We start from the raw sequence: 14695 nt of genomic DNA, 5'->3' as shown, positions 1-14695 counted from the left end.
TCCCCTGGCCGTAGGAAGCTCTGCGACCGCACTGCAGAAGTGAGAGTGTCCCTGAAGCCAGGGAGGTACCCAGAGGTGGGTCTGATCCCTCCCCCCCCCCCCAACGCCCCACTCCAAGAGTACCCATGCAGAGGAAGATGAAGTCTTGTCCCACCCCACAACCCGGCCGGGACTAGCAGCTAGGAGCCCCTGGCTGGGGTGCTCCCAGAAACACAAGGCAGATCAGACCCACCTCTCCATCTGGGAACTTCTCCCAGCTGCAGGAGTGCAGTGCAGAAGCAAGGGTGACCATCCTGCAACCCCCTTACAACTTTTTGACACCCCCCACATGATCCCCTTTTGGGTCAGACCTCCATGGTTACAACACAGTGAAATTTCAAATGTAAACATCTTAAAACGTGAAATTGACCAAATCGAACATTGAATTTGGTGGGGCCCTAACTAAATAGTCAATAGCATCACAAACAAAGTCCAAATGAGCAGGACCCTCCAAGACAAGCTGTTTCTCAAACTGGATGGTGGTTGGAGAAGGCACTGCTTATGGGCCTTACTCACTGTCTTGTCCCCTCTCAGGCTCCACTTTCTGACTGGCTTCCTGAAGAAGGATTCTTCTCTTTTACAGTCTGTTCACTACTCCTTGCCCGGGCTCCTGAATTCATTTTAACCTGGTCCTCAAGCTGGAGTGTGCTGGGCAGGCCTTGGGGGCGGCAGGGCACTACCTGAGCCCAATATTGCCTTTTAACCCCTGCAGGCCTACTCTGGGGTTTGCATAAACAATCACAAACATATACTAGTTAATACTGAACTGTGGCAACTTTTATACTCTGGCTAGCATACTGGTATCTCTCTCCAACTTAAGTAGTTTAAAAACAAATGGCGATATCTCCTTTTCTCCATTCAGGATTCAAAAGAAAATCATATATTTCATAGGTTTCAGAGTAGCAGTCATGTTAGTCTGTATCGACAAAAAGAAAAGGAGTTCTTGTGGCACCTTAGAGACCAACAAATTTATTTGAACATAAGCTTTCGCGAGCTACAGCTCACTTCATCGGATGCATTCAGTGGAAAATACAGTGGGGAGATTTATATACTCAGAGAACATGAAACAATGGGTGTTACCATACACACTGTAAGGAGAGTGATCAGGTAAGGTGAGCTATTACCAGCAGGAGAGTGAGGGGGGGACCTTTTGTAGTGATAATCAAGGCGGGCCATTTCCAGCAGTTGACAAGAATGTCTGAGGAACAGTGGGGGTGGGGGGCAATTCTTCAACAAAAAAACTTCAAAAACAGACTCCAAGGAGAGACTGCTGAATTGGAATTAATTTGCAAACTGGATACAATTAACTTAGGCTTGAATAAAGACTGGGAGTGGATGCGTCATTATACAAAGTAAAACTATTCCCCCCGTCACTGTTCCTCAGACATTCTTGTCAACTGCTGGAAATGGCCCACCTTGATTATCACTACAAAAGGTTTCTTCCCCCTCCGCTCTCCTGCTGGTAATAGCTCACCTTACCTGATCACTCTCCTTACAGTGTGTATGGTAACACCCATTGTTTCATGTTCTCTGTGTACATAAATCTCCCCACTGTATTTTCCACTGAATGCATCCGATGAAGTGAGCTGTAGCTCACGAAAGCTTATGCTCAAATAAATTTGTTAGTCTCTAAGGTGCCACAGGTACTCCATATATTTCATAGCGTATAGTCACTAACTACCCTGGAAGGGGATTTATTTTTTGGTTTAATTTTAAATAAGAAAATATCTTTTATTCTCCAATAAAGTAATTGTGAACGAATTATACAATTTAATTTGAACTTACCTGTGACTCTTTCACATTTTCAACAGTGAAGTTGAACCAGACTCGAAAGCGCGGGTTACAGGTATCCGGCCTAATGAACAGGTCATACTCAAACTCTGTTATGTGATCCACACGTCCAAGGTTACCTACCAGAGGATTACGAAATGCAGCAGTTTAACGAATGGCTGATAAACCCTAGCACAACAACTACATAGAATGGAATTTTAAAATGTGTGACTATGACTGGCTAAAACCAGTCACATGATTATAAGGTTAATTAGCACTTTAACACAGTTCAGAACCTTTTTCAAGTAAATGTCTTTATTAAACTCATGAAGAAAAATACACAAATAAGCGAAGCACATTTAAATAAGTCAATACAGGAAAAAAAACACCAATAAGGACTTTTATAATTCACTCCCAATGACTTTTTACCCTTTCTGACCTTTGATTCTTTCTGTGAATATTGTCCCATCATCCCTTCTGCTACTCAAAATCCCCTCTTTTTTCATATGATCTCTTTGCCACTCCAACCCCCTGCTTATAGGGATTTCTTTCTTCTATGTGCTGCTTATGTTTAGGAATACCTACTTAAAAACAGTGCCAAAAATTCAATTGCTCCCCCTATGGCTGATTTTCAGGACTTCCCTGTTTTCCTACGGATGTTCAAGATCCTCTCTCCTAAAACATGAGGCTATGGGGTTTAGCTTGGGCCCCTCCTGGTTAGTTTTGTGATATAATATTGAAAAATTCAGTCAGAAACTACTTTGCTCCCTCTGGCACTTTTCAGTACAAAATGAAAGCAAGCAACAAATCAGGCTATAGTGGAAAAAGGAGTGGAGTTCAGTGCTGGAGAAACTTGGAAAAGTGCTTTTAAATGGTTAAACTGGCTTTTTTCCTTTGAAGTGCTGCAGTGAGTTTCAAAGACAGATGGCTTGTCTGTCCACCTAATTTATACCCTACAAAATGAAAGGCATTACATTTTTCCTGCTCACACTCATCTAATCAAATTTTGTATTTAATAAAATAACCCTACACCTTTGCTCTCAAAGCTAATGTAAAATCTTAATTATGAAAGTATTACTACATGTTTGGACCTATTATTTTATTCATTCAGATATTGTTTCGGATATTTGGGGCAAGATTACCAAATTCCTATTCACATAGAGTCGAAACTTCCTCTTCAGGCAGTCCCATTTAAGGCAGTGGGATGACTTGTGGCGTAAAGTGCGCTTAACATTAGTAATGGTATTAAAATCTGGCACACAGTTTGTTTTTGGGGGTAGGGGATCATTTGTATTTTGGAAAGCAACAGCTATTTCAGTTGTGTATTTCATCCATGTACTATGTGATACAGCATGGCCAAAGGGCAGCAGGAGAGGGGGGGGGTTTGAGCAAAAAAGGTGTTTTTATTTGCATAACACACTTACAAAACAAAAACAACAGCATATGCAATGTGTAACACAGCAACCAATCACAATTGTTTTCTCATTAGCTTCAGGGGAGGGAAGTGTTCAAGCTTGCCTGGGCCCAGAGCGGCGGGCTTCTTCGACTCTCGTGGTCTTCCACCCTTCCGAGTTACCTGGTGGTCCAGAGCGAGGGGGCTTCATCGACTCTCAAGGTCTGCCACCCCCTCGAGTTTCCTGGCGCCACACCTAGCGTCACCAACAATTCCCTCCTCTGAAAGCACCCAACAAGAGGGGCAGGCTGTGGGTTGGACAATCTGGGGGGGGCACGTGCATCCATGTGTGAAAGGACCCCTCTAAAGTGGTGGTGTCCACAGCAGCAATGGCTGGGGCCCCTTACTCTCTCCCCCAATCAAAGGATCAAACAAAGGGACCTGGACGGGGACACCGAGCAGAGAACCTCGGACAGCACCCACCGCTCCTCAAAAGCATCAAGGGAGTCGGTGGACGCCGCCCAGAGGAACTCCGCCCGGATACGTGAACGGACCGAGGATCGGAAAATGGCCCCACAGTCACAGGAAACTCCATCGGCCAACCTCCTCTCTCCGGTTTTATAGATGGCCGTTTTAGCCAGGGCCAGGAGGAGATTAACTAGGAGATCCCGCGACTTTGTGAGGCCACGGATGGGGAGTGCATAAATAAAAAGGTGAGGGGAAAAATGCAACCAAAAACGTAATAGAAGATCTGTGAGGAGCTGGAACAGGTGCTGCAGCAAATATACGTGCGCCAGGGTTTCCCTCACACCGCAAAAGGGACAAGTATCTAGGATGGGGGTGAACCGCGCCAAGTACGTGCCCGTGCTCACAGCTCCGTGAAGGAGCCGCCAACTGATGTCCCCGACAGGCCTCAGCAGGAGAGTGTTAGAAGGGAGCCTTATTCCCTATAGAGGGAAGAAAGTTTGCTATAGATTAATTAAAGCACCTGAAGCCAATTAAAGCACCTGAAGCCAGTCACCTGATAAAACCCCCCTGCTTCAATCAGACAAGGGAAGGAGTTGAAGCAGAATGGATTGGTATTGGAGCAGAGATCAGTTTGGAGGGAGGCAGAGGAGAGTTTGGAGAAGTGCTGCGATGGGCTAAGAAGACCAAGACCCTAGGTAAAGGGACACCTAGTTTGTGCAGAGGAAGGGCAGGAAGCCCCACAAGCTGAAGGGCAGGAGAGGGAAGTAGCCCAGGGGAAGGAACTGCTAGTTCAAGCGGTTTACTGCTATCCCTGGGCTGGGACCTGGGGTAGAGGGTGGGCCCAGGGCCCTCCCTCTCCACTCCCCTCCTCTAGGACGCTAGTGGGGCAGTTAATACCCCAGTTCAGGGGTGAAAAATGGTGCCCTGAACCCTCCCCCGAAGAAGAGAAAGCGTGAGACCCATCAAAGTAGTGCTGGCAATTTGCCATAACTTATAGACCCTTCTGCATAATCTTGAGTGGTTACTGTTACTGACTTCAATTGCACAATCAACATTTTTTATCTTCCATATCTGGAAACTTTCTCCCTTTCCTGCCTTGCCCAATCCAGACTTTTCACAGCAAAGTTATTTTAGGTGAATCTCATTTTAGAGACTAGCCTAAATGATAAATCCTAAATATAAAGAGTTTTGAAAATATTTTTTAACTATGAGATCTGACAAATACAAATGATGTAATCCATCTAACTTTTGGTTAACTCCCTTCCCCATCCCTTGTCTGTATGCTGTCTTCCCTAGGCCCTGATTCTGCCACTATTATTCATGTTGAGTAGTAATGTCACTGGAACTATTCATGGAGTAAGCCACTACTGACTGTTAGTAGGGCTGGCAAAATCATGGCCCTATACCGTAAATTCTTCAATACAAGAAGACAAAGTCCTTTCATTTGCCTTAAGTCACAATGCATATTTGTCACTATAGAAATGGTGATAATCTGCACTTGTTTCATGTATGTAACTCCCATTAGTGTCAATGGTAATGGTTTGGAATGAATGATCTGCAGCATGGACTGGAGAAGAGAATTTCTGCTGCATTGATTTAAAAAACAAAAGGTACAGCAGCTAGTGAATTCTGTAGCAGCAATCCAAAGATCATAAAAATGGATTGTACTGTATGATGCAGATCAGGAACACAAGAGATTACTGAGAGAATAAATATTCTATATAAGTCAAAATATTCAAAGCAAAATGATACCTTGATTTCTGACCTATTGCATATTTCAGTTTCCATTTCAACATTAGATTCCTAATTAGTCTGCACTCGAAGTGCCAGACCCTCAGCTCACATGTTTCCATGCAACAGTCAGAGCAGAGATGCTGTAAAGATCCCTAGTGTTAAGGAAACCCCTGCTGGTGCAAAATGGGTGTGATGGGACCATTACAAACCAATGTAATCTAGAGCAGTGGTTCTAAACCAGGGGTCTGGGGACCCCAGGGGGGCTGCAAGCAGTTTTCAGGGGGTCCGCCATGCAGGGCTGGCATTAGACTTGGGGCTAACGGAAGAAAGCCAAAGTGTCACTGCATGGGACCGAAGCCTGGTGAGCCAAGCCTCACCACCCGGGGCTGAAGCCAAAGCCTGAGCAACTTAGCTTTGCAGGGTCCCCTGGGCAAGGGGCTCTGGGCAACTGCCCTGCTTGCTACCCCTTAATGCTGGCCCTGGCTCTTGTATGCAGAAAAAAAGTAGTTGTGGGCCGTGGAGTTTTCATAGCATGTTGGGGGACCTCAGAAAGAAAAAACTCGAACCCCTGAACTAGAGCAATCTATCTACCTAGACATTACTAATTTATACTCCTGTGGGAATTTTACACCACTGTGCATGTGTATGGACATAGGCACAGAATTTATGTCCCCTGCAGATTTCTTTGCTTCCCTGCAGAAAAATGACTTTCTGATGGGGAAGCCACAAGAGCAGTCACACGACCATCCCCAGCAGTATGTTTCAGGTGCCCAGGGCAGCCTGCAGAGAGGTAAATCACTGTGGGGCAGGAGTCAGGACTGGGAAAGACCCGGATGGTGGCTCCTACCCTGCACCGGACTCAGTTGCTAGTTCCGTCTGGGCTGGGGAGGATGGTACTTCCTCTTCCCCTGCATGGCATCCGTGGCCAGGTCAGACCCATCCCCAGATTTCTCCCATGGCTGCAGGAAGCTCTGAAAACTCCCCTTCTCCCCCTCCCCCCTCGCTTCCTGCACCCATCACTCCTCAGCTACAAGGAACAGATCCCTGTACAGAGGGCTGCTCCCACATCTGCCCAACCCCTGTGCATCCAGAACCCCTCAAACCCAGACCCTCCCATAAAAGGTGCCCCTCAGCCCACAGCACTCAGAACCCTCCTGATGAGCCCCACTCCCCCTGCACCTGGACCACCCCAATGAGCCACCCGCACCCAGATCCTCACCCCACCGAGCCCCAACCAGTTGCACCTGAATCCCCACCCCACTGAGCCCTTCTCCCTCAGTATCTGGACCCCTCACTGAGCTCCCCCACACCCAGACCTCCCTGCCAAGCTCTATCACCGCACACTCAGATAAGCCCCCACACATTGAGCCACAACCACCTTCAACCTGGACCCCCCTGTAGAGTCCCATTACCATTGCATCCAAAATCCCCAACAAGCCTCTGTGCATCCATATCCTCTCTGAATTCAGATCCCCCACTGAGCGGCCCACACCCAGATTGCCCCACACAGAACCCTCTCAACGCACACCTGGATCCCCACACACTAAGCCCCTCCACACTTGGATCCTGCCTTGCTGAGCCTGTCTGCCCATCCCACACCTGACATGGAGGGGCAGAGCCCTGGGATGTTTCTGGTGCAGGCCCTTGTGCTGTATCAGGGTTGGATGCAGTCTCACCACTGAGTCTGTGTCCTGGGTGAGGGTGGGGGCTGGGCAGCTGCACAGTGATCTCCCATCTCTGTGAAGCCAGTGGCCTGTGCTCCGCAATGCCATGCTGGACCCTCCACATTTATTTGTCAAATAAAATGTGCAGAATTTTAAAATATTTTGAGCAGAATTTTAATTTTTTTGGCGCAGAATGCCCTCAAGAGTAACTAATGCACTCATCAGTATCATATCTAGCTACCACAGATCTCTTAGCAATTTAGAAAAAGAGTACTTGTGGCACCTTAGAAACTAACAAATTTATTTGACCATAAGCTTTCGTGAGCTACAGTTTACTTCATCGGATGCATGCCTACAGTTCACTTCATCCGATGAAGTGAACTGTAGCTCACAAATGCGTATGCTCAAATAAATTTGTTAGTCTCTAAGCTGCCACAAGTACTCCTTTTCTTTTTGCAGATACAGACTAACACGGCTGCTATTCTGAAACCTTAGCAATTTAATCACTTGTTCACTCTATACCGAGGTCTCTTCCAAGATTACCCTTTCCAAGTTTTAGGCTTTCCAAGTTTCTCAATCTCACTGAATATTTGTGTGGAAGGTTATTTTCCCACAGAAGTTTTCATTGCTGCAAGGAGACTTTTTTTTTTCTTTAGCGTAGGTTCCTTTGTATTATTTCTCTGTTCTCACAGGTATCTGCAACTCCTTCCAGTTCAGTATTATTTGTACATTTCATTAACATGCTATTTCTTCCAGATGTTAAATAGGGCAGTACCCAACACCATATACTTTTATTAACCTACTCAACATGTTCCCCACACACAGAAGGCTGACGCTTGTAGTCACTGTATCCTTTGCTTACACTCTAACATCCTGATTTCAACCCACTTGACAGTGCCACATGACAGTGGAAGTTTTTGTTAAAAATAAAGGGATAGAATTGCACAAGCATAAAAAAATATTTCCACACATTAAGAGAGTTTCTAGTGATCAGTGGTTTCAGAGTAACAGCTATGTTAGTCTGTATTTGCAAAAAGAAAACGAGTACTTGTGGCACCTTAGAGACTAACCAATTTATTTGAGCATAAGCTTTCGTGAGCTACAGCTCACTTCATCAGATGCACACAAGTACACAAAAGGTGCCACAGGTACTCCTTTTCTTTTTAGTGATCAGTGGGTGTCATTGAAAAATGCTTCTTGACATCAAAGAGAAAGGACTTGAGCAACTTCTACACACCAAACTCATAATAAAAGTTAAAAATGTTACAGTGCTGCCTTCATATTGCTGAAGTCAAGGGATTACATTTTTTATCTCAATGTTCAGGAATATATGCCCCAATACCACAAAAAGCAGTGATTTACACTGAAAGGTATTGAGAAGTATTAAGCAACAATTAAACATTGATTACATGATGAAGATACGATGCTACATATCCATCATATGGTCAAGAACAAATAGGATTATTTTACTTTCAAAATAAGCATCTACTATACTAAAAAGAAGCTTTTTCAATTTGTATTCATGTTACTTTTTGAATATATAGGGAAAGTGGGTGGCTTTCCCTTAATTTGTCTTTGGAGGAAGCACTTAAGAGTGTAACATGGAGAAAGAAATAGTTTCACTAATTAGTGATTAGAAAAAAAGCAGCTACATATTGAAATTTGTTCTTGTGTCACATAAATCCTTGTGCATTGAGATAATACACATCTTACTTTTTTTCTTTTTTTACAATAAACTAGATGAATTAGCTACTTTTTATGCTTTAATGATAGTCAATTCAAGAGAAAGGTGGAGAGTGTCAGTTCTCTGTCATGCCACCATTATGTTTCATACACAAATAAACTACAGTCAAATAGCTAACTACAACTATTCAGGGCCTTTAACTATCTCCGTATTTGATTTCTGTATATATTTCTACTCTCCGCTAATTTCTGCCTTCTGCTTATAACAATTTTGCTTAGATAATTTTCTTTGATATTTTTTAAATCAGGCATTTGAGACCACTCCCATTTCACATAAAAAATTCTAAGGAGAAAGTCATATTTTGTAACGATATTGACAAGTACTGTACTGCACTAAGGGCTTCCACCTGCCTCCATTGGAATCAATGGGAGCACCACCACTGACTTCCATGCGTGCAGTGTCTAGCCCTAAGCAACTATGTAAGATTTAAAAATATCACAATATAGTTCCACAGTAATTGTAACTTTAATGAGCTAACGCTGCAGAACATAGAGGGTGTCAATGATGTACATTTTATTTAAAGTACATGTAAGATAAAGAACCGATCTGTGGAATTTAAAAGAAAAACCACAATGAGTAACAGGACTGGTACATATTTAAACTCAAGTACGTTGGTATTCAACTTTCCTACGGTGCAGTTTCCAACACTGTTTTTTTTTTTTTTATGGCACAGGTGCAATGCTGGATATGAAGTGGCTTTCTGGACACACATTAAAAGTGATAGAAATAATTCCTTAAAGGAAACCAGAATTTTATGAAACAATATGGATTATTTCTCCTATGCACTCTTAAATAACTTGATTTTTGTTCTGTTATGATTTTACTTTTGAGAAGTACTACAACAGATCTCTCTAATCTTCTAGGATGATGTGAACAAATCAGACTCCCAAATGTCTGTAAAGATAAACTCACTTTTTCTTTGCCTTGGAGGTTGTTTTTAAGACATTCTCGTTTCCTATATATAGTTCTATGCAATATTTACAGCAAACAGAATATGTAGACTTTCCCTTGATCATTCAATCTTAAGTTGCTAATCATACTAGCTTCTCTCTCTTACACGAGAGTAACAAAGTGCAATATACTCAAAATATGAATTATTCTAAATGGACCAAACGTACATTTAAAGTTTCTGGAAAAGTTCACTACATTTATAATAGGCTTAAAAGAAAACCAATATTACCATTTTATTTATTATGCAACATACATTTACTCTTCATAAAATATTGAATATTGCTTCCTACATCAATAAAAAGTATACATTACAGGAAGAAAGAACCTATTTAAGAAAATGCTAGCTAGAGTTACTGTGTGCCAGCAATTATCATAAAAATGCAAGAAAAGAAAATATAGATATGTTAAACAGTCCTAAAATCTTCTTAAGACACACATTGTGCTTTCCTACAGAGAATTTTAAGATGAAAAATAGACCTTGAGGGTCTTAGACAAGCCTGAGGCAATATAAAGAAAAAGGTCAAACACTCTGCTAAAAAGGACCGTTATCTTCAGAACAACAACTTATCAGCCAGCTTGCAGCCCTGCTTATTTACAGTTATTGGTCCCAGAGGAAGTGCACTTCAGCACAGGGCACGATTACTTTGTAATGAGTTTGCCAGAAATGGTAAAGGAAACTAATTTGTAACAATGTGCTGTTCCCTGCACATGAACTTGCTCAGACACCTTTTTTGTCCAGTAATGAATAACTAACTTCAAGCCTCCTAATAAGCAGTGAAGACAGGAGTGCACTAAAAATGTATGAGTTGCATGCATGAATGTGTTGAAATATCAGTGATTATCCCTCTCAGCTGTCCATTACAGCACTCACGATGACCACCAGTTCCCCTGTGGTGGCTATACAGAATGCAGGTTTCAGGGGGTAGATTTAGGCATGAAAATTAACACAATTTGGAAGAAAATAGCCTGCACCTGTCACAGATTACCAACAAAAGGTCAAATGCCTCCTTTTACACCTAGAACACTTGCATATTGTATGCCTTGCTTATAGGAGCATAATTTTGGTTTGCTTAACACAGAAAAATAAGCACCATGGTGAACGGGGGTGGGGGGGAGAATTAAACCTTAGCTAAAAGCTATCAATAAATCTATTGTTCAAGATACATATGAATGGAAGTAACTCGGGCAATCTCTGTCTCTAAAAGAGGTAGTTTTTCAAAAAGAGAATTACACAAAGTGCTCCTCTGTTTTTGTCAATATGCTGCTAGGTTTTGAAATACTATTTTTCATCCACACAATAAAAATCTTGACAAGTGAGCAATAGAAAATCACTAATACACTTGCAGCTGCATTTCAATCTATACAAATTCTTTAAACAAAAACAACCAAGGAATGGATTAGCACAACAGAACAGCATATACATCATTTTCATTACTTGAACCTGAGATCAAGTCCAAGGTAGCCAAGCTATACTTTCACAGAACCATATTTTTTAAAAAACTTAGGTAATATAGAATAGTCTCAACTGAATTCTTCCTTAAAGACCACAAAATATATTGAGGAGATGATGTAAAGTAATTTTATTTATGCATTTTAAGGAAGGGGGAGGAACTTCAGGTAGAAAGATCTGCAAAAGCTTTTTCCTGTTGTCAAAGGTAAGATTTCTTCTGAAAAGAGTGCATCTAAGAATACCAGTTCATAAATTCCTTTTGGTTTTACATAGAATTCGTAAGAGATAGCTTGATCAGGAAGCAGTCCAATGCAACTTTTACAGATAATACTAGATTTATAACTAGAACAAAAATCATGGACAAGTGATGATGTTTGGAAGCTCTGACTCATGTAATGTATTGTGACTTGAGCCACTGCTCACAGTACATATCTGTCAAATCAGAATTATCCCTGAAATTTTGAAGCATGTGTCTTGAATAGAAAGAAATGCAAACTGCATTTCTTCATCATAAAAGCATGTACACAATCTTTTGTAATTTTAAGTATACTTTCACTTATACTGTTTATACCAGTAATGCACATATTAACCTCTGCAGTACCAAGTGATATGCATACAATATTGTGAAAAAATCATCTAAATGCTCTGCAATTGTACAGTATCCTTTGAAAGGCCTGAAGCTTCACCTAGAGAAAGGAATAGTACCGCACATGTTTGGCTGTGAACCAAAAATTCAAATTGCCTTAGAAAAATATTTCAGACTTTTTTATCAAACTAATAGAATTATAAAATGCAACCAAACTACAGAGGCCAACATTTTCAAAAGCATTCACTACTATTGGATGCCTTGGTCTCAAGTTACTAACTGCTGCACAAACTATTTTCCATCTCCGTTCCTAATTCCCTGCTGCTTTTTTTTTTAAAGGGACTTTGTTATCATAGTGACATCCTAAAGAGAGATAAATGAGTTGATTTAAGCGAACCTTCTTGCAAAAGGGGAAGATTTCAGAAAGGAAAGAAGAGAACCTGTTTTGTATGCTACATATGCCTAAGAACATGGAGTATTTTAGCCCTTAGAAGTAAGTGGGGAAGGGCCAGATCCCTCATTAGAAAGGGTAAGTTGATGGGTGCAAGTCAATGCTTCATTCATAGAAGCAAAGACATCCTGAGCTGCCTTTGATGAGAATGAGAGTTTGATAACGTCTAACTATGAGTGACAGAATATGAGAATTCTAGCTTCTTACACTTTTGTCTGTATAACATACATCTAAAATTATTAAAATCATTATTGTCTTTTAACAAAATATGTTGTGGGGAGGGGGTTCTATTCAATGCTGCAATGGTGTTTCCTAACAAGGGAAAAATGTGAGACAGCTGGAGCATGCTAATATTAAAATCTGTGGGCCAAATTCTCCTCTCACTTATACCAGTTTTCCACTGGTGTAACATTACTGATTTTAATGGCATTGCTCCTGATTTATACCAGTGAAAGCAAAAAAATCAGGCTTTCCATAACCTTTTCAGGATAATACTGTTTGGGCCTTATTGTTCCTTTAAGAGACACTGCCTCACAAAGGAAAGGCAAGTGTGGCAGCAAAGTGCATTAATTAATGCCAGTTCCTCAGGGCATTCTGCCTGTGTAGCATCTTGGCAAGTGGATGTTTCAGTGGTGCAAGGGGAACATATTTGTGATCCTATGCTTCCTTTTTGACAAAGAAATGTGCACTACACCACATCAGCTTCCACGTGCCAGCTGCTGTGGAAGAGCCATGGCAATAATTACCTGCCTTAAACTCTGCCAGCCCCAGGCTATCCCATAACTCCCCACTATTGAATACTTCAAAGGCTAAAATGTACTGCTGGCTAAAATGTCCTTTGTCCCACGTTACTGATTTTGCTGTCACTCTTTAACAGTCTTTCTAAACCCTCAACTTCAGAGATGTCAGAATACTGTAGCCACACTACTCTCTTGCTCATGAAAGTTGGACAATATCTCTGACCTCAAACCTGGTTATGCCCACACTCTCTCATCCTGTTCCTACCATGTTGACCTTTTCCCTGTCTCCTCTTCTTGTCTCTTTGCAAGCTGAGGAAGAGAGGGAGCCAGTATTTTATTGGTACTGCTGCATCTGTCTGGAGCTCCCTCCCTACTGCCCTCTGACACTGCTAAATTATTACTGACATAAAATCTCACTTTATGAATGACTCCCTCTGTAAAGCACTTAGCAACACTGTTTATGAAGGATTCATATTCAACGCTTTTTGTTAAAAAGGGACCAGGAGCAAGATCTCTTTCCTCACATTAGGAGTTTAACATTAAAGCATCACTGTTTCATTTCATTTTTGTTTAGATTTAACAAATTTAAATCTGGCACATCAAACATTGTGGAAATCATTTCAATAGATTTTGAATTTCAAAAGCTGATTTTAATCACTCTTGAGAGAATATGTATAATGGCAATGTGTCCTAGCAGACAGATCACTGGGCTGAGACCCAGGAAACCTGGGCTCTATTTCTGCTCTGCTGCTGGCTTCTTGGGTGACCATAGGCAAATCACTTCACCTCTCTATGCCTCAGTTTCCCCATCCATAAATGAGGATAATGAAATTTGTCTCCTTTGTGAAGCACTCTGAGATCTACTGATGTAAAGCAATATGTGAGAACTGGGCATGAATCCCTCCCTGTACTCCCTATGAGAGCAGGAAGATACTAGCAATCATGCATTACGGAGCTGTTTCACATGTGTTGCTCTATGGGGATCGTTGGGACACTTCCCATATGTTCTAACTCCCCACTCCTACAAAAAAATCTTTTTCTAAAACCTTGGGAAAGAAGCAGTGTCCCTTATCTGAAAAACCTCTTCAAAGCTAGAAGATGACGAAGCAACCACCTGATGCCCTCAAAGTCCATTGTGGAGGAAAGCAGAGCACCCAACCTCAGCCTATAGTACGAAGAGACCTCAGAAGGCATTTAAAAGTAAGGTAAAATGAGGTAATAAGATGAGGATTGTGAGGGGTCTGAAGCTGTAGAAATATTCATGATTGATTGTGGCTAGAACTAGAATCTGAACCTACTCTGATTTTGCAGAGATTAAGATTTCTACCTGAATTGGGGCACTACTCACAGTCCATCACTATCACCAGCTAATCTGAACCTCTAGGCTGAAAAAAAATTATGGCTGTAGCCTCTGAATGGAGTGATAAAATGTGTAGTCACTTTGTACTAAAGCACCAAAAGTTGCACTAGATAAGGGAAATTACAAGAAAATTGGGGTGGGGGATTATAAGAGCTGGAAGACTTTAGGTAGAAAAGGATTGATGATAAAAGGAGAGACACAAATGAATCTCTGCTTCTTTTATTAATAGAGTACAGAAGACGACAAAGCAGTAAGAAATTCCCATAAGCAAGTATTTTAAGTACATTTTCTTACTGAACATGATTATAAAGGATTTTAATAGGCCAGTGGTCTAAGGAGTGCTAA

At 41.7% G+C, this 14695-nt stretch overlaps 1 protein-coding gene across 1 annotated transcript in view; it reads right to left on the bottom strand.

Moving 5' to 3' along the window:
- The window catches only part of AGBL4 (AGBL carboxypeptidase 4), a 1393122-nt gene that overhangs the window by 1306355 nt on the left and 72072 nt on the right, over positions 1 to 14695 (bottom strand). The window contains exon 3 of the mRNA XM_073357770.1: positions 1825 to 1949. Within this exon, the coding sequence (XP_073213871.1) occupies positions 1825 to 1949 (125 nt within the window). The remainder of the gene's footprint in view (positions 1 to 1824; positions 1950 to 14695) is intronic.

The sequence above is a fragment of the Lepidochelys kempii genome, chromosome 8 (assembly GCF_965140285.1).
Source record: "Lepidochelys kempii isolate rLepKem1 chromosome 8, rLepKem1.hap1, whole genome shotgun sequence".
Taxonomy (NCBI): Eukaryota; Metazoa; Chordata; order Testudines; family Cheloniidae; genus Lepidochelys; species Lepidochelys kempii.
Note: the sequence above shows the minus strand (reverse complement) of the source record. Positions and strands in the feature narration are given on the sequence as shown.